At 35.5% G+C, this 21,898-nt stretch overlaps 1 protein-coding gene across 1 annotated transcript in view; it reads right to left on the bottom strand.

Annotated features, from left to right (window-relative positions):
• Nucleotides 1-21,898, bottom strand: part of LRP1B (LDL receptor related protein 1B) — a 1,324,618-nt gene that overhangs the window by 1,031,007 nt on the left and 271,713 nt on the right. The window contains exon 3 of the mRNA XM_023752441.1: nucleotides 5,603-5,740. Within this exon, the coding sequence (XP_023608209.1) occupies nucleotides 5,603-5,740 (138 nt within the window). The remainder of the gene's footprint in view (nucleotides 1-5,602; nucleotides 5,741-21,898) is intronic.

The raw sequence follows: 21,898 nt of genomic DNA, 5'->3' as shown, positions 1-21,898 counted from the left end.
ATATAGGTGTCACTTGTTAACATAAACAATATCTGTAACAGCCTTGCAAAGGGGTGATACAGTTACAGAAGATCTATTCTTTCTAGGAATTGTGACTTTGCTTCTGAGAAGCATTAATTTATGAAATCAACAGTGTTAAGGGTCATAGCCCTTCACTAAACTTTACTTAAACCAATCTCTTTGAAAGGAAATGCTAATCTCTTTGAGAACTGAGATAGATTTGAAACTATCGGATCACCTTATCACAACTCAATCCAAAGAAAAGAATACAACAGGATCTACTCTTACATTACAGGAACTTCAGTAGTCAAAATTAGTCAGAGCCCACAAACCAAGGTCCTCCAGGCTACTTCCAGTTGTTTGTTTTCTAGCTCTAGGCTTATCAATGTTTCTAAGTACTCAAGTGCACACTGGTGAAATTTCCCTCCGTGTTTTTTATGCTTTGTGTTGCTGATAGATACACTTTCTCTAACATTGCCTGCAATTGTATTTCTGCCCCATACCTTTGCTTTTGGACTCTGCATACTGAAATTCCCTACTCTAGCATGACAAGCTAATTTTAATTTAGAAAGAGATTGGCAGTATTTTTCAATGGAACTTTTAAAATGGGAGCAGAGCAAGACCCATTGATATAATTGAGAGTGAAAGTACAAACAAGTGATTCAAATTAATTTGTCTTTTTCACCAGCTTCACCAACTTTCTTCCTCCCTCCCTCCCTCCCTCCCTCCCTCCCTCCCTTCTCTTCTTCCTTCCTGGAAGCTATAAATTAACATTATTCCATCTGAAATCAGTGTTTTAATAATAACAAAAGCCACCACAAAATAAAGTATTTCCTTTCTGGGGAAAAAAATGTAGTCCTGAATATTTGAGCTAAGAATTAACCCCTAACTCTTTCATTGAATTTACTCAATCTTCTCAAATAAATTAATTAAATCTAATTAATTGTGCTGGATTAAATTTTTGAATTATTTGAAATGCATAAGGTTTAAACAAACAAAAATAGGATTATTAATTTCCTATAGTGAGTTACTACAAATAATAAAGGTTGCCATTTATCTTGATCAATTTTGAGAAAGCCTCTAATTTGTAAATTATCTCCAGGATTTTCAGCATTTTCTCGTTTGGCTTTAGTTTTAAGAATAGTAACATAAAAGAAACAACAAGTTGATATCTAAAATACATATATTAGAACAAATACACTACAATGACTGGAATCTAAAATAAATACATTAGAACCGATCGTGGGTGAATAGAGAAAAAATATAATTTCACATATCAGAAAACTATATCCCAACTGGCAGGTAAAGTAAAATAATCAAATGTAATTTTAAAAATTCTTACCGTGCATTATTTCCTGGAGTTGGATGAGATATCTGAGAATCTTATTTTTCTTTAAGTTTCTGATCAAATATACCAGTTAGATATATTATACACTCAGAAGTACTTAGGAATAGACTCAGAATAGAAAAGAGAGAAATCATAAAAGACCAGTATCTATGTATGCTTGTGTATATCTGTGCACATGGGTAGTAAGCTTCTCATATGTCAGAGAGTGCTATTCCCTGATCAGTCTTAGGGAACTCTTCACACATGTTATCCGTTTATATTCACAAGGATTTTGATGTTTGCTGGAAATTAATCACATAAGATTGCGTAATCATTGTTTCTAGAGACAGGAGATAGAATCCCTTTTGCAGGGACCCTAAGAGTCCCCATATTTTTTTTAGCAGACAATACCACAGAGACCGGCATTCCCTTGCAGGACCATTTTCTACTACAAATGGATCAAAGTAAGGTTGTGAATAAAAAGAGGGATTCTCTTGCTCACAGCCACTTTACACGCTGACATAATGAATTATCTTATGAATGTAAACTTTTAAAATAACGTCTTGATACATCTCAGTCAATCTAGTCTCTGTTAGTTGAATTTGTTCAGCATTCTTTGTATGGATGTAAGAATTTTTGTGGAACTATTCTGTGTTAAGGAACTTTGTGCTGCATAAAATGTGTTTTCATTGCTCATGAAATTTAGATATAGTGATATTACAACCAATATAAAATACAATGTAGGAAGCGATACAATTTTCTAAAATATAATGTGGTGATTTTGAACATTCTTATTGTAAAAATTTTATAAGCACATTCCTATATATACGTATACCCATATACAAAAATCAATTTTTTTTCTTCAAGTGGAGTTAAATTATGGAGATTAAAATATCAGTGCTATAGAAAATCATTAATAATAGATATATTTTATTACTTTCACCAGGGAGAAATTGATTTTTCTAGGAAACATTCAGAAAACAATTCAGTTGCTAAGAAAGCATTCCCAAGACTAGAATATCACCTCCAAAATGTTAAATATTTCTCCTTATTAATTTTCTTAAAGGATAAAGATATACAACCAAATGTAAATCCTTTATTAGAAAAATATGTCAATCTTTGAATCATATCTTAGACTTCATGTATAATAACTTAGAGTGTGTGTTTAGAACAAAACAAAAAGGAAGCAATGGGAAGAAAAGTGATTCAGACAGAACGATTCTGAAAAGGAAACACATTTCTAAAGACTGATGCAACGTTTGAATTAATCTATTTATTTTCTTTATTAGATGTCTACTAGAGGCTCGGTGCATGAAATTCATGCACGGGAGGGGAGGGGAGAGGTCACTCAGATCGGCCTGCACCCTTTCACAATTCAGGACTACTGGCTCCTAACCGCTCACCTGCCTAATTGCCCCCTAATCAGTCTGCCTGCATGCCTGCCTGATCACCCCTAACTACTCTGCTTGCCTGCCTGATTGCCCCTAACTGCCTCTGCCTTGGGCCCTGCTGCCGTGGATTCATCCAGAAGGACACCCAGAATGATGGCCGGAAGGTCGTTCGGCTGTCTGGTCTAATTAGCACATTATTCTTTTATTATTATAGATTATTATAGATAGCAGATGAGAAAGTTCCTCAGAGACTTGATAGGCTCATGCCTAATTATGTTTAAAAACAAAACAAAACATTTTTTCATTAGGAGTGACCCAAAATTAGAAGGAAAATTGCAGGTGGGAAAGTGGATTCAATTCCTATGATATACTTTTGCCTATAGTCAGTCATCTTCCTTCATTTAAACACAAACCATATACATGTGATAAATCTGGTGCTGCCCAAAATTATTTTTTTTTAATTTTTTGTCCAAGTGTTAGGAGCACTCTCCAATGCCAGGAAGCAAACATATTTCTAATTTTCTTTCCTCAATGCAGAAATAGTTTATTAAACCACTAAGTCTGAAATGACTATATCTATTCAGTAATCTGGATTTTACCACTCTAATTGTACCAGTCCCAAGAATTAGGTGAAAAATCCTTTGGTAAATACATGTAGAAATCCAAATATACTTTATGTTATTTCTTTTCTTTTTTCTTTCTTTTTTTTAACATTATTCTTGTTATTTTTAAGTCCGTCACGGTTTATAACATATTATTTAGGTGTTTCAAAATACTTTATTTGGTGAATAAAGTAGCTGACTTTAAAGGCGAGAGTAGTACTAATATAGTCAGATTCCTAGTGGTAAATTATAAAAGAAAAAGACTGTCATTTGTGATAAAGATAGGAAACTTGGAACAATTACAAAATGTAAATTGGAAGAGGAAAAAAGTTTGAAATATAAACAACTACAGCATATACTCTAATTCTTTCTCAGTTTGGAGTATATGCTGATCTTTTCAAAAATCAAGATAAATTTGATATCATTTAATTTTTGTTCAAATGCATTATATTTTTGTTGAATTCCCTGGTTTACCATTAACATGTCATTTATTAGATATATCTAATTAGATTGATTAGATCACAACCATAAATTTCATTAGAGAACTCATATATATTTTCATATAATCCACAGCACTGAAAATGTTTAAGATATTCAAATTTGTGTAACCACCTCCAAGGGAGTATTTGGCAATGTCATGATTTCACTGTTAGACACTTAGTCACACATGTCTGCCTGAAATATTTTTTTAAATATAATAAGAAGCTGGGATTATAACTGAAGTAGATAGAATTAAGCTCTAGAAAATACAATTAATTTCAGAAAGGAAAATTAAACTCTTTTACACCTATTACTTTGTAATTCAGTACTTTACTTTCCGTTAATATAATTCTCATTAATATACAATTATAAAAAAGAATACATGTCACAAAGCCTTTAAATAAAAATAAAATATCTTATTAATTATTATTACATATGTGTTCATAACTGAAACTAGGAATCTGCTGGCTCCTTATGGGACTAGGTCAGAGTACAAGGCTAGGAAAGGCAACTCGGTCCAAGAAGAAAGGCCTTTAACTTCTCAGTATGAATCTGTCCACAGAACAGAGTAATTGGATGTCCCTTTGGGAAGAAAGAAAAGACTGAGTGCCCCAGTGGATCTGTGGTCCCTCAGCATCCTCAGCACATTGGATACCTTCCCAATATTTACTCTTTTACCGATGCAGCTCTCCCTCCCTGATCTTGAATTCAGTTTCCTTCAGTCCGGAGTTGGGGGACTGATAGCCAGTAAGACCTGTCAGGCCTGTACACTGTGGACTGTACAATGTTTTAAAAAGCAGTAGCTGACTTTGAACACTTTAAACACAGGCAGAAATGGAGGTCCTGCTGAAAAATTGGAACTTTTGGTGACCTACGACCTTTTTTCACATGGCAGCAATTACTAGCTTTTGTGAATCTGTCCACAGCCAGGCGTGCATCTCGAGTTTTCTACAGTTCCTTCTTTTCCTTACCATCGGACTCTCCTCAGCATGAAAGATAGGTTTCGCTTTGACATCGGCTTCAATAAATAACCTTTGTGTTACCCTCAGCCAGTGAGAAACTGTTGAGACTTGTGTTTCAGTGATTTCTTTCCTGGCTCCCTCTAGCGGCCTGATTCCCTTGATGAATACCTTGATTCTGTTTCCAGATCTTTAATCCTGGACTTTTTGCTTTTCCTCCTCTCACATTTCATGCCCTCTCCCTAACCAATGTTACTAGAATGTGCCATTTGCAATTTTCATTACTTTTCATTAACTTTGAGATTTTTTATTACTTCTCCCTCCTATCATTAATATACTAGTATCAACAAACCTTTTACTGCTGTAGAATTTAGATGTTTATTTTTTTTTAAATTACAAGAAAGTTGGTATAACTTCAGAGAAATAATATTCAGGGAAAATATCCCATGAACACATGCTAGTGATATATTTGTTGCGGAGGATTTGCTTCAAATACTCTTTGTTTAAGCAAAGGTTCAGAGAAAGAAGCATGCACCACGCTACCGTATCATTGTACTGTGACAGAGACTCCCTATCTGCCCTTTGCTCAAAAGTATACTTTTCCATGAAATACATAATCATTTAAGAGCCCGACTTCAAAGTCTAAGTGTGGTTTTGCCCCTAACGGCACTTTTCAGTAAAACACAATATATACAGCTTTGAAATGCATATTGAGTGTGTCTGGCAATGACATTTATGTTTTCTCAATAACTGATATGGTTATGGTTGAAAAAAAGGCAGGTTTTCTTTGAACTTTCATTAAAACTATGAAAAATTTAGTATTGCAATTGCACAAGGACTCACCCCGGCACTGCGCTCCTTCATCGTACCCATCTGAGCAGTCCAAGACGCCGTCGCACAGCTGGGACAAGTGAACACATTTGCGGGCACCAGGGCAAGCGATGTGATTCAGGGGACACTTGATTTCTACCTCTTCAGGACCTGAAAACAGTATAAAAAGGGTCAGATTGATGTTGATTAGCTTTGCTTTTTTAAAAAAAAACACTAAAATTGTTAAGAACAGAAAAATTACTAGAATTAACTTACAAAACAAAACTATAGAAATTGTACTGGAGAACAGCTCTAAACCTGACAGGCATTGAAATTAGCCTAAGTGCTTAAAAACCTAATTTTAAAAAGCTGCAGAGGAAATACAGATTTGAGTTTTGTTTTCAAAGAATGTGTTAAGAACACAAATATTCTTTCAACCCTCAAAGTAGCGTGAATTGAAACCTGTGGGTTGCTTTGAGTCATTGTTCTCTTATCCTTAGACAGGCGGAAAAGGCACTTAAATTCTGTAAATCTCAATTCCCTAAACTGTGAAATACACATAAGGACAACTTCTTGACAGGGTTCTTGTTAAAATTATATCAAGTAACATGAACAAAAACATATTTGTGGAATTTAAATGAATTTGTGGCAACCTAAATGTGATTTTATTTTTAATCTGGAATATGAAGACTAGCTAGTTATATACATATTTACATATGGATTATTTTGTTTAAATAAATCACTGAGCAACTATAATGCAATAGAATTTGCTGAAGAATGAGGAGGCAATGATGGACAGGACATACTCCTGAGTTCACCTGCTGTTGGTAACTGTGTTTTATATAATCACCCTTTGTGCTTTTAAAGACAAACTAAAGTCAGAACACAGAGTCTTTCCTCGAAGTTCACCAATTCCAAATCTTCATCAAACATCCAAGTCTTAGGTATATTGTTGTGTCTAATTCCCAAGTCCTATCTATACTTCTTCTGTAGGCACTCCTTAAATTCCCCATAATGGTCCTTAATCTTGCTCAGCTCTCTCAAATCCAAAGGGCAGTCATACCAAAATGACTACAATTATGCATTAATCTGACACTGATTATGGCAACAGCTCACTCTATAGTCAGACACATTTAAGCTTTAACCGCATACAGTTGTAGCAATACCCATGGGCCATTAATTTAATCAACTAAGCATTAGGTTTCTCATATGTAAATGGAACTATCAACTGAGTCTACTTTGTGGGGTTGTTATGAATGTCAAAAGTTATTGATAGCAAAGCACTGAGCACTGTGAGATGCAGGCTCAGAGTAGGAATTCAGATTCAATATGTGTTAATCATGTAAATAAATGCAGTATCCTGGAGTGATTAACAGACTGGAGCCAGATTCCTGAGTCCAATTCCTGGTCCCATCATTTGCAAACTGAGTAACTTGAGCAACATATATATCCTCTCTGTGCTTCAGCAGGGTGTTGGAAGGATTACATCAAAAGCTCTCAGTATTTTTCCTGGCAATCACTAAGCGTTTGCTATTATCATAGTTAAATTAAGAATGTTCCAAGAAGATGAGTTGTCTTTTGTAAACACTTGTATCTCATAACTGTGTTTTTTTTTTCTGTTGCAAGCCCCAAAAGGAAAAAAAAAACACAGCTCAGAAGTAATAAAAAGACCTATCTAACATACTATCTAGGATATGCAAAGTTATGAGAATTGCAGAAGAATTAGAAAATGAAGAAAAGAGGAATACAAAAGTACTACACAAGAAAAAATAATATAAGCTGGAATTGCGAAAAGTAAGATGTCTTTTTTTGAAATGCCTTATCAAATATGCATTACAGGTACACGTGATTGTGTTTGATGGTAAGAAAGTTTTCAACGTTTTGTGTTTGAGGATGTAAACAATTTTTATGATGGAGCTTCACTAGCTGAAGCGTTGCCACTAACAGACACCTCTCTATTGTTTCATGTGTATTTATACAATTGTTGCCGTAAAAGGCTGTTAGTTTTGTCCAACACCTGCTTCCACACATGCACAACTCGTTTTACTGTAACATGTCTCTATAACTTGAGTATCAATATCTTAAAATATAATCATTTGTTTCCATATACGACTAATTACAAAAAACACAAATTAAATCAAATTTATAAGAAGAAAAGTGAAACTCTTTTCTTTGTATTTTAATCCTCACCTGAGGATATGTATTTATAGATTTTAGAGAGAGAGGGAGGGAGAGGGAGGGAGGGAGAGGGAGAGAAAGAAAGAGAAACATCAATGTGAAAGAGAAACATCATGAGCATGCCCTGACCAGACCAGAGGATCAAACCCACAATCTGGGTATGTGCCCTGACTGGGAATTGAACCTACCACTCTTTGGACAATGTTCTAACCTCTGATCCACACTAGCCAGGGCAAAATGTGACACTATTTTCACTGAGGATTTTGAGCTATTGAAACTTGTATTTATAAGATTAACATAAATCCATTTTATTTATTTATTTTTAAATATATTTTTATTGATTTCAGAGAGGAATGGAGAGGGAGAGAGAGATGGAAACATCAACGATAAGAGAGAATCATTGATCGGCTGTCTGCTGCACACCCCATACTGAGAATCAACCTGGACTTGTGCCCTGACCGGGAATCAAACCATAATTTCCTGGTTAATAAGTTGACACTCAACCACTGAGCCATGCAGGTTGGGCAACAAAAATCCATTTTAAAAATAAAATTAAACAGCATGAATTAGTTTTGACAAGGTATAAACTTCTATGACCAGCACAAAATACTTCTTAAAATTTACTGGCTGATTCCTAAAACTTTAAAAACATTCATCTTTGCATAAATGTCAAGTAGTATTTAGGCCAGATATATTGAGATCTTTGAAAACAAAACAAGATAACCCACACAAAGAATACTTCATAAACCTGAGAAATTTTAGAGATTTTATGGTTAGAGACCAAAAGTGGCTCAATAGTACTTAAAAAAAAAAGTGGTACATATGTTGGCACCAATAAAAGTGTGATTTTTCGTTAAGACTGTCAGGTAAGTGATGAGTATGACAGAAGGAATGAAATACACATCTGGTCTTCAGAAGAAAGGCTCATCTACTTACATTTTTTGAGAAAACAGGAAAAAATATTGGGATTTCTCAGGGGCACTATAGGTCTATTAAATTGTTCCAGGGCTAAGAATTTGGGAAATAAGAGAAATTTGTTTGAAAGAATAAAACAGTTAATTGGGTTTTTTAAAAAAAATATATTTTATTGATTTTTTACAGAGAGGAAGGGAGAGGGATAGAGAGTTAGAAACATAGATGAGAGAGAAACATCGATCAGCTGCCTCTTGCACACCTCCTACTGGGGATGTGCCGCAGCCAAGGTACATGCCCTTGACCGGAATCGAACCCGGGACCCTTCAGTCCACAGGCCGACACTCTCTATCCACTGAGTCAAACCGGTTAGGGCTAATTGGTTTCTTTATGGACTAACCACTATAGTCTCCTCCATCTTTGGTATTTTTTAAAGATTTTTAAAAATTAATTTTAGAGAGACCGAGGGGAGAGGGAGAAAGAGAGAAAAAAAATCAAGGGGATGCCTCCTATACACCCCCTACTGGGATCGAGCCTGCAACTCCAGCATGTGCCCTGACCAGGAATCAAACTGGTAACTTTTTGGTGCATGGGACGACACCCAACCAACTGAGCCAAACTACTCAGGGCCATCTTTAATATTCTTTCATCTTGGTTTTCATCATCACTGGATAAACCAATAAGATAGCTGGGCCATGGTTTCATGAATTGTACCTTAAGGAGTCCTCCCCACTTCTTCATATTAAAGCACATAAGGCAATGATGATATTTGTGGGTTACACTGAATAAATAGCAGAAATTAGTTGTAGAGGCTGGCCCAGGTCTTAGGAATTAACCTCAAAATTAGAAAATCAATTTCTTAAACCCCTTTGACCAGTGCTAGGACTCTTCAGTTGGAAAACTCAGCTCAAACCAGTATTTTGTTGTTCTTTCTGGAAAATGGAAATAGAGGTGGGTTGAGAAATAGTAATGACTGTTTCAACTAAAATCTCCCAGAAGCCAGACAATAAAAGTATTTATTGCTTTGAGGAACTATCCATTCTTAATTCCCAAATATTGTTTGTGAAGTAAAGACTTGTACTTTCTCATGGGGCTCCTTTAGTCTATCCTGTAAATGGAGAGATGATGCAATCTGTTCACTGCTTTTAACCCTTTACTTGTGTGATATGAGGAACCGTGTTATAATGGAGCTTGCAGGAATTCCTGAGAACGTGCCAATATTGCATAAATGATCACCCCATGGAGACATTTAGGCATTCAGAACATTTGAAAATCAGAAATCATAATCTGAACATATCAAGGAGCAGGGTTGGAGGCTCCCTCATATACCTGGAATTACTTCTTTAATTGCTAAATCATGTGGACACGGGGGGAATCTAGGAAAGGAAAAGGCAGCATATGAGAAATTTCAAAATACTAGAAAGAATTCAAAATTTTAACAATACCTTAGTCCTAGAGAGAATATCACTTCCATTTTTGGGAATGCCTACTCAGAAAATATTTCCAGTCCCTCAAATCTAATTTTAGGTGACCTGAGCAAGGGAGCAGAATTTGACATATAGTAATTCACTGAAGAAAGAAAATCTTCATTGGGAAATTTAAAACTCTATCAATAAAGGAGCATAGTATATATATATATCTATATCCATCTATCTATCTATCTATCTATCTATCTATCTATCTATCTATCTATCTATCATCTATCTATCCATCATTATCTATCTATTAATTTTTGTGAGCCTTACCCAATTAGTAGAATTAGGATTAATTTTTAAACTAAAACTTTTTACAAACCAGCCTTCTAGGATAAGGCAAGGGTAATGTGATTCATCTGTATGTTTTGAATGTTTAAATTATTTTTTACACATAGAGTAAATATCTTACTTTGTTCAGTAAGATGTAGTAAAGGCAGACATAAGCTTATCAAATGTCTTTTCTGATGAAAGAAAACTGAGATAGTACATTTTGTGAAGGAGTGGCCATTTTTCTTCTGTAACGGCAGGTATAGTAAAAGATTTCCACTTGTCACTATATCATTGTATCTTAGCAGAACCAGCATCAATACTCATCCTCCAAAGTTAACCGTTCCACCTTAACTCTACCACATCAACTCTATCACATCCCGCATGTTAAGTTGTAGCTTATCAAGATGGGCTGCTTGGTTACACTGTGCTTTTCCGTGGCTCTAAGTTCTTGGCCTGCAAGCTCATCTACTTTTCTTAACCTTCGCTATAAAGCAGAGGGTAGAAATAAATAGATACTGAATTTTGAAATGCTTTCAAAATTCAAACATTATAAATTATGCAGTTTTGGATTTCATTTGATTGTACCTGTCAATTCACAAAGAAGACTGAGATTTGTTTATAATTTGAAAATTTATTTAAAACTTAGCTTCTAGAAAAGCTTAGTCCTGGTTTTTAAAAATGCTCAGGAACATAAAGACTATTCTATTGACATAATACCTTACAATATTTAGTTTTTGAATATTGTCTCCTGTGGACATTTTCTATTTATTCAATTGCAGAGCCCATAAATTCTAAGAATTTCGAAAAATTAACTTCAAAATTAACTATCCTTAAGTAAGTTAAAATCATTATTTTAATATATTATAACTAAGTAATACATTACGATTCTGGGAGCATCATTAACTTGATTGCAAATGCTTGATTTTTCTATCTTTATGTTTATATCCTTTTTGAAAGAATAATTTCCACACAATCAGATGCAATTTCTTGGAAATATGGGCAATCATCTTTTAAAGGAAAAGATAATTATTATGTAATTAAGTATATGGGAATATTGCATTATAATATCTATTATAATTTTCACAGCTGAGAAATCAAAATGGTCACAGCAATGTATGCCTTTTATGAAAACTGTGAAACATATGAAACACATTAATTACTGCATGTTGTTTGGGAAAATTAGTATGTAACATAAAGAGACTTAATATCATGTACCTGATTAATATTAAAGATAACATTGGATCACATAATACATTTGCAAACATAATACAACTTCCCTACACTGTCTTTATTTTATAAGTCCCTGTTCTTATTTTCAAGCACAATTTACTTTTACATGTGAGCTATTTCACCAAACTATTTTAATTAAATGGAAAAAAGTGAAAGAAATTTATAGTATTTCATAGAAAATTAAAATTGGATTTATGAGTTTCAACTTTTAAATAACACAATATTAATTTAAACAATTTCTTAATCTGGATGATTATACTTGAGGATACAGGAACATGAATAACAATTTCTAAAGAGACATGTACATTCAATCGAATAGTAACTCACTCAGATGAAATAATTTCTGTGTAAAACTGGTTCTAGTAATGGCTGTGTGTTTACATATTTCAAGTGGATGTTGCGAAGCTTCAAGAATGGAGAGAGATGTAAAAGAGATTGATTTTGTCCAGCTGCACTACCCTTAAGCCATCTGTGACATCTGTCCTATTTTTCAAGACCCTCAGGGAAGGAGATTTCGCAGTTTGACAACTTGTTCCAAGGTTTAAAAATACTTTATCATTAGCCCTTTCTCTTCAGAAACCTCAGTGTAAGAAAATTCCTTGCATCCAACATATAGAGCTTTATTTATGTATTTAATATATGAAAAGCACTCCTGGTTTCCTAAGAAAGATTATGCCATATTAAAGCAATTCTGCTATGACCAAAGTCACTATTGTGTCTAATACTAAGAGTATAAATAAGTGGCTGGTTAGTTAAGAGTCCTTTACTTAAAGCTTTCTAGATCAAATCAGGAAATATTATGTTAAAATGGAGTGCCATACATTCCTCTGTGTGTGTGTTTGTGTATGTTTTCTGTTAACTTTAGAATATATCAAGTGATTTTTTAGTCCACTTAATTGACTATCAGCATCTGAATCCAACAAATACAGTTTAAATAATAACATTCTCCTCCACAGAAACTGTAAACATTTAGAATACTGTAAGAACTGGCAAATAAAATTCATCATATGTACATTGAAAAAGTATTGTTGCTATTAATTATAGCTTTAGAAATAAAAACTTTATCAGGCCCATGAACTGTCTTGCTTCCTGAACTTCTATTTAAGGGCAAATTGATAAGAAAATAAATAAAATCACTGTTTTATGAGTGACTGCCATTGCAACACTGCCATTCATTAAACCTTGCAAATGGATGAAACTCAGCTTGGAAGATTTAAAAATGATGTTATTTAGATGTTTTAAATGCACCTTTATCCCTCTGCATGTATCCATCATATGCTACTTGCTTGCTCGATTACCCTACTCTCTCTTTGTCTCTTCTTCCACCTGTATGCTTTTTTAAACACTCCTCCTTTTTGCTAGCCAATTTGAAGAGCTAGGTGTTAATGTATTTGCATTTAAGTAAGATTCTTACACAAACAATGTATTAACTATAAAGACAGATTTTAGTGAAAAGACAAAGGCACTTTTGTTTCAGAGAAAGGGGCACTTCATTGATACCGATGGCACACTTCTTGGTGGCAATTGTGCTAATTTCTAAAGTTGGCTCTCAACTCTTTTTAAATAAATAGTGATGTATTAAATCAATGAACCAGAAAGAAGATGCCTATTTTTCAATGTGCAAAAATCCTATTGCATTCTCAAGAGGTAAAACACATGCACTAATCATTTCATAAAATTCCTCTGCAAGGAAAAGATTTACCCAATTTGCAGATAAAATAACTAAGGGAGCAGAAGGTGTAATGTTCCATTTGGGACTATTTTATACTGAAATACAGGATAGACTATAAGTGCTTCATCTCTAAAGGCAATGTTTTTTTTCTCTTCTTCTGGGGTTACTTTACTGTAACCCAGGGGCAGCTCCTGATTACTGTGTGAAGCTCAGGGCAGTGTGGAAAGCATACCCAACTGGAAGCAGATATGACCCCTGGTAGGAAGCACATTAAAAGACTGGTGCCTAATGGAAAAAGACAAGCCAAACTCAGATGATTCACACATCTCCCAGAGAAAAGGGGTTTTACTGCAACTAAGGGGCAGTGAGGAAGAGCAGCCTACTGGTTCTCCCACATGTCAGGACAGCTGAGAGTCATCTGATCTTTGACTCCACAAATGTGTTAGAATAGAAATTGCTTCTGAGCCAGGCTGTGCACATGGAGGCATTGTTGTTGCCACTCTTAAGAGGGATTTTTTTTTGAGAAATCTGTAAAGGAAGAGGATTATTTTTTCAGTCTCTTACCCTATCGGCTAAAATAATAAATGATTAGATACAGATCCCAGGATAAGACCTAAAAACCTAAGAAAGGATAATGTCAGGTGATTAATGAAAGAGAGGACTTTGGTGGTATGTTGCCCAACTGATATAAGTCACAGGTCAAAGGAATTCTAAGTATTTAAATTATTGCCAAAACACTTGAAAAATATTATTTAATTTTCCCTCAAAAAATGGTAACAAAGCCAACATGTGACAACTAAGTATGTTAGAAACCAAAACTAGTAAACACATGTCTCTGTAGTTCCTGTCCTCAGAACAAAGAAGAAGAGCTACTTTGAGGATATACTAAATGACAAGCTTCATTTGTTTTATAGATTTCAGAGAGGAAGAGAGAGGGAGAGGGAAATAGAAACATCAATGATGAGAGAGAATCATTGATTGGCTGTCTCCTGCATGTCCCACATTGGAGATTGAGCCCGCAACCCAGGCATGTGCCCTGACCGGGAATCAAACTGTGACCTCTTGGTTTATAGCTCGATGCTCAACCACTGAGCCATGCAGGCCTGGTGATAAACTTCATTTATCATGCAATTAATTCTTCACCAAACTTTAGACAAGATGAAAACAACTCCATACAAAGTAGAGAATAAGCTTATCTTATTTTGTAGGACTCACCTAAGACAACATTACTGACTTAAAAAACAACAACAAAAAATGTCTGATTAACTGTGATATATGTAAACAATGAGTAGAATGATATTTTCTGATTCCATTGGTGCATTTACCAAAATAAAAGTTAGTTAATAGGAGTTATTCCTTTTTTTATGTCATTTGGGAAAAAAACAAACCAACCAACAAACAAAAAAAACCTCTGATATTTGCTTGGAAGGAATGGATACCTGAAAAATGGAGAAGAGGGAAGAGTAAATATATGCCTTGAAGCACTGCATCACATTTTGAAAAAGAATTCTATGTTGTATGTGAAACAAATAAACAATGTTTAAAAAGCCTGATTAGCATACAAATGGTTTCCCAGTGAGAGGGGCAGGGTAGTGCAAGTGTAGTTAATCATCTTTCACTGGAAGGACCATGTTGGGAGACATGGTGATGCTTGTATAAATCAATTGGTACTTGAGAAAAAGATAGAATGTTAAACAGCTCAATTGAAAGACCAGAGGTTGGTACAGACATTCTTAAACATAACAGCCTTGAGTCATCTGCGGAGTATATACATTATATATTTCAGACCAAAATTAAAATGTTATTGATGAAAAATATTCTTAAATATTTAATTTTTTCATGACATTCAAAATGATGTTAACTCTAAAAATTATTTTATGATAGTTTTAATGAAAACAAACAGTTTTTATTGAATTCTATAAAAGTAGCATTGCATTAATAGGATAAGTGCTGATTATTGAGTACTTTTTATGTTCCATGCTCTGTGGTAAGCATATATAATACCCATTATCTTATTAAATCCTTACAAGAACATTCTGAATTAGGTATTATAATTGCTATTATATAGTTGAGGGAATTGAAGATTGCAGAGGATAAATACCTTCTTCAAGGTCACAGAGTTATAATCTTATTATTTGAATTTAGGTCTCATATCTTAAAACCTGCTATACTTTGATATGCTGCTATATCCATTGTATTACAACCTCAATCATGTGTATCAAAGAAACAAACAAGGCAATAAAGCCTAATTATATGTCTCTTTCTATCTGTCTTCTCTCTCTCTCCCTCCCTCTCTCTCTTTTTCTCTCTCTCTGAAGTAGATTACAGAAGGATCTTGAGGAAGAGGGAAGAAAATACTGTTAAAAGTCAAGGTTGTAAAACCATGCTATGCCAATACTTAAACAGCTCTTATGGTCAAGGGGAATACCCAATTTTTAACAACAGGTGAAATGCACTTTACAGAACACAATTTCTACAATCAGTTGTACTTAAAGTGGTCTATTTCCAGCACATTCTCCCTATGCACATGGTTCCCACATGCTTTGACTTGAAGGCAGAATACTTACTCATGGTGTTATCTAGGTTGTTCTCAGTAAATACAAACAAGTTTCCAATGGCATGCATTGCTAAGGTAAAGCCAAAATCTTCTGATGATCAACCAACAGAACCATAGCACAAAAACCCTTCCTTTAATTATTTAAATCAGTCTCTCACCACGGGTGTATTTCTGCTTTGGTTGGGCATCTTCTAGATCAAGCAGACCCGCCACATACCAGTTGCTATCTCTTCTTGGTAAAGTGCTGCTACTTCTGCTACTTGGCAAAGCTTCAGGGCCTGGTTTTCTTGGCAGATTGGAGCCCAGCATGAAGGATGCCAACATCACAGGTTCAAATACCATATGGTACAATTATCTGCCTTTCTGTTTTTCAGACACAGATTTTACAACTTAACATCTGCCACTCATATACCCTCTTCATGCTCGAGCTAACACAGGGCAAGTCAGAATCTTTGAAGCAAAACAAATCCCTAAAAGGAAGAATTGATACCACTTATGATTCAATTGCATATTTTAAAAGCCCGAGCCTTAGCCAGGTTTAAGTTTGAGTTCAATGTGCCAGCAGTAAACACTCAGCCAGACTCTCCCTGGGAGACTGTACGAAAGCACTACAGGGCCTTTGAGTGCGCTCATGTAACTGCTCCAGTTCATTAAATAACACCTCGGCTCTCCCGTTTTAAACAGAGCTGAATTTCTCCAGTTTATGCGAACAATTAAAACAACCGCTAAATAAACAGTATTTGCTAAATAGTGAATCAGCAAAAGAAGTTTATCTTTCCTCATGGACATCATCTATTGGCAGTAGCTACTCTTCTCAAAATTTTATAAAGCAACTACTCTTTTCCCAGCATACTACTGGATTTAGACGTTGATGCTGAACAAAAAAGAGAATACAGAAAAAAATGCGATTGAGACTGAAACACACAAACATTAACACACAGAATTGTAACAGCATTAATAATGCTAATGAAATTAATCCACTAAATGATATCTGAATGGTCTGAAAAAGTGATGAACTGGTCATAATTGTTATTTAGATTATAGGGAGAATTTCCTTATATTGATGGGCAATTCTTATGATTTATAAAATTGCAAAACCCTCTTCAAAATTTCTTGGCTCGGGGGAAAAAATCAGAGCAAAAGAACAACAATAAAAGGAATTTTCTGATGATCCATGCTGAGGATGATAAAAGATGGAAAAATAAATGAAACTCATATATCAACCAAATGCCCAGGTTGGCTATTTTACTGCCTCACTTTATTCTGTCTGAGGAACTCCAAGGCCGGTCAGCTTTACAGTAAATTTTTATCTACAGTAAATAGCATTGTAGCATAATTTTAGTGAGTCTCACCTCTTCCACCAATTTTTTTTCCAGATATATTTATAAAGAAAACCAGTGATGTGTTCTTGTTGCATCTGCCCTTTCTGACCTTTTACGCTCACGGTAATGAACAGAAAAATGGTCAACTGGACCTGAAACAGGAAGGATGAGGGACGGAAAAGGTCAACAGAAACATGCAGAATGGGAAATCAGACATCGGGTAACAGAACTGACCCAGTTATTAATCTCACCCTAAATTCATAACATGGCTTTTGAGATTGGCCTTTCCTACATAACTTTGAACAGGTACATGAAAATGAATTATTCCCAAAAGCACATTTTTAAAGATAATACTTATTTATTCTGTAAGTACATTTTAAACAGTCCTTTCATTAGTTCAATACCTTTACCACATGTAAGTGGCTGAAACCCTATTGAAGGTGGACCTTTGCAGACTTGTGTGCACGTATGTTCAAACACATACACACACACACACACACACACACACACACACACACACACTAATTTGGTAAAATAGAAAACAATATTCTGCAAGCAAAACTATATATACAGGATGGGGCAAAAGTAGGTTTACAGTTGTGAGTACATGAAACAGTTTATCCTTATATAATCATTTATTAATTATTGTATTATTTTCCATACGCATAACTGTACACCTACTTTTGCCCCATCCTATATTTGTCAGTTTGGGGAAATAGAAATTCTTTATTGCAGCATTTCCTTTCAACTTCACCTAAGTTCTCCTTATGGTCTTCTGTGATGAAGTTGATTAATGACCACAATTAAGGTAAAATAGCACAGTATTTAAGATAGAAAGAGTAAGCTGTAGAATTTCAGTAAGAATGCCTCATTTATATGTAAAGTTGTTATGGAAATACTGTTTTATTAGAGTGTTTTATTTTAGACAATAGATATCTAAAAGCTTCCTAACATATAAATACAATAAAAAGTGACCCCAAGATAGCATAACATTTTTATACTAGAGGCCCGGTGCACACGAATTTGTGCACGGGTGGGGTCCCTCTGGGTGGCCTGCAGGGATCGAGCCGAAACCGCAGTCCAAGGCCACCTGCAGCTCCTACCTGCCGCTTCCGCTCATCCCAGCCCCACTCTGCCTGCTGCGAGCTCGCGCCCAATCAGTCTTGATCAGGAGAGGCTCACGGTGCCACAGCAGCACTTGCCAGCCATGAGCCCTGCATCTGGTACCCTCCCAAGGGAAGTGGCCTGCAGGACCGGGCTGAAACCCACTCTCCGACATCCCCTGAGGGGTTTCAGATTACAAGAGGGCACAGGCCAGGCTGAGGGACCCCACCGGAGGAACTGCAGGAGGGCTCCAGGACATGTCTGGCAGGACATGTCCGGCCCATCTCGCTCAGTCCCGATCGGCCGGACCCCAGCAGCAAGTTAACCTACCTGTGGAGCATCTGCACACCATAGTGAATGGTTGACCAGTTGACTGTCTGCCCCTTGGTGGTCAGTGCACATCATAGTGAGCTGTTGAGCAGCCTTAGCATATCATTAGCATATTACGCTTTAATGGGTTGTTCGGTTGTTCTGCCGTTTGTTCTATTTGCATATTACCCTTTTATTATGTAGGATTTTATGCTGGAGTGCAGGAAGGATTCCATCTTTTTTGATGGTATTCAACATATTTCACCATTTTGCTGCTCTGTTCTCATTTTCATGGATTATGTCTCTCATGAACATTTCCCCACATTTCATATTAAGCATTTAGTCAACGTCACATTCAGTGTCCTACTATATATCCTACGACAATGCTGCCTAAACTTTAATGAACATGTGAATCACCCAGGGATCTACTGAAAGTACAAATTTTAGTTTAGTAGCTCTTGGTTGAAGCTGAAATTCTGCATTTCTTTCAGCTGCCAGGGGATGCCAGTGCTGCTGCTTCGCAGACCGCACTGTGGGTAGCAAAGTTCTAACATCTCCAAAAACAGATTCGAAATCCAGGGCCCATGTTCTGAAAATGCCTCCACTGCAATGGAGCCTAAAAACGGAGCACATGTTTTGTTTAACAAATTAAGCAAAAGGTCACTTAAGAGAGGCCAGAAGCACATCACTTTAAACATTTATTAATATTGATATATTGACATATTCTAGAAATGGTCATCTGCAGCAAATTCTTATGAACGATTTTGTCTTTGGGACAGCATATGCAGTCACACCCTAATGAAAATCTTCCAAACGTTACCCAAGGATCTTATGTTGTCAAAGAAAAAAAAAGATAAAAGAGTCATGAGTTACAGAAAAGGGTATCAGATCTGAAATGTGAGAAATTATGCAAAAAGTTCATGTTTCTTGTTATTTGTTTTTAGAAACTGAGAATGGATAGTGTGAAAGTACAAATGAAGAACCGATCATATGATGTCAGATTTGACAGCTCGGTTAAAATTCTATTAGTCACTTCTCAATTGACTGCGTATGATAAGTCAAGGATGAGCAGCCTTAACAGCTGTAAGTCCTCACTTCAGACTGAGAAATACTAAGGCTGAAAACCAGCTTCCATTTTATTTGCAAGTTCTATGTTTACTATAAATATATATGAATATATATATATTAAATCCCTGCTTATTTTCCTTCTGCATCCTACCTCAACTTCCTCCCATAATTTCTCAAAATTTACTTCTGGGCAAGTTAAATGGCTGGTCTGTGTCACAGGGAAACAGAAACCAAGGAGGTTTCCAATACTTAATTTAGACCAACTACCTTCTCTGGCCGGCTCCCTGCAATTGGTTTCCCCGTACCACTGCATGCACTAACTGCTTTCTTCAATATTTAATTAAGTTGTTAGAGTAAACTAGTCAGGATTCACCTGGTGTCTTGTTTAAATTATAAAAGACCTAGACTAACTAACTAAGAAGGTGTGGGAGTTTGTTCTTAGCCATGTATTAGTAAGTGAGGGCAGGAGATGATATAAGCACTGTAGGATGATTTGTTTACTCACACTGCTCTTCACTTTTACCTAAGCCCGAAGTACCAAAAAAAAAAATGCTTAAAGACAGTTCTGGTGAGTCCTCCAAAAATAAAGAATAGAGCTACCATATGACCCAGCAATCCCTCTCCTGGAATATACCCAAAAAACTCAATATCATTTATTTGCAAAGGTATATGCACCCCTATGCTCACTGCAGCATTATTCACGGTGGCCAAGACATGGAAACAACCAAAGTGCCCTGCAATAGAGGACTGGATAACGAAGATGTGGCGCATATACACAATGGAATGCTACTCAGCAATAAGAAAGGCCGAAATATTGCCATGTGCAACAACATGGATGGATCTTGAGAATATTATGCTAAGTGAAATAAGTTAGACAGAAAAAGCTAAGAACCATGATTTCTCTCATATGTGGGCTATAATACTGAAACTTGTGAACACAAACAGCAGTGTGGTGGTTTCCAGAGGGAAAAGGGTAGGGGGAGAAGGGGGCCCTAATAGTATATGGTGATGGGAGAAGATTTGACTTTGGTGATTGGCACAGGGTGCATTATACAGATCTTGTAACAGAGAAACCCACACCTGCAAGTCTACAAACTGCAAACTGCAAAACATTTAAGAAAGAAAAAGTCCATTAACTGTTTGATTTGACATTGCATAGTTATAAGTTATTCTACATTTAAGGTATTTAACTTAAATCATAACTTTATAAAAATAATAAAATATAAATTAATATTTAGGAGGTAAATTCACTCTGAATTTTCAAAGAAATGACTCTAAAAGTAAAAGTAACCTAATGCCGTAGTACAACAAAATGTAGAATTACTCAAAGATTGTTATTATGTAGGATGGCTTTTCAAAAGTATACCTCTAAATGCTTGAAATTTTTGGTTTTTCAAAAAAATAGGAACATTTGAATGTCTCATAACCAGACAAACCTCTATGACATTAGTTTTAGATGCTAAAATACTATAAAGTGCATAAGCTAAAGGCATAATTTATGACCCTAATAAACATAACCATTAAATGGCTTACATTGCTGGAAAGGAATAGTAGTATAACATGCAATTCTTTTTTTTAATAGGGAGATTTTGTTAGTCTGAAATTAATGTCTTCATCTATAGCACTTTAACAACTTGTTCTTTGTAGGAAGTTCTACTGAGGAATAAATGGCCCAGGTGTTTAAAAGCTTTTATTCAGTTGGGTAAGATTCTGAGTAATATAGTTTCATAGGCTACAATTCTGGACCTTTTTTCTTCAAGACATTTTTTGATGTGAGCTTTAGGTCACTGTCATTCTGAAATATAAATCCTCTTGCAAGTTTCCTACATGGTAAAATAACTTTTCACAATGGTATCCCTTTATATCTTTCACTATCTATTATGGCATCAGTGAAACTGCTGAGAAAATAAATTTTACCAAAGACTCAGTCCCTCAAAACAAGTCAAATTCATGTTCCTCACCCCCACGCTCGACCCTGCAGAAGAGTAGCTTCCTGGCTGGCTCGCTCTCTGAACAACTACATAATGGCCCATACATTTTCTAGTCATCCCAAGAAAAGCACGGTGGAGAGAAACAATATCTCCAAACCACTCCAAAGTTAACCAGTTCCCACAGGTATGTGGCTAATGATTGCTACAGACATTCTGAGTGATGCCTGCTTTTGAACAGGAAAGACTGTGTGTGCTTTTGCTGTAAATATCCCTCAAATTTAATTATAGCTTCTACAGAGTT

The sequence above is a fragment of the Myotis lucifugus genome, unplaced genomic scaffold (genome assembly GCF_000147115.1).
Source record: "Myotis lucifugus unplaced genomic scaffold, Myoluc2.0 scaffold_32, whole genome shotgun sequence".
NCBI lineage: Eukaryota > Metazoa > Chordata > Mammalia > Chiroptera > Vespertilionidae > Myotis > Myotis lucifugus.
The sequence above is the reverse complement of the archived record's forward strand: the minus strand, read 5'-3'. Positions and strand labels throughout refer to the sequence as shown.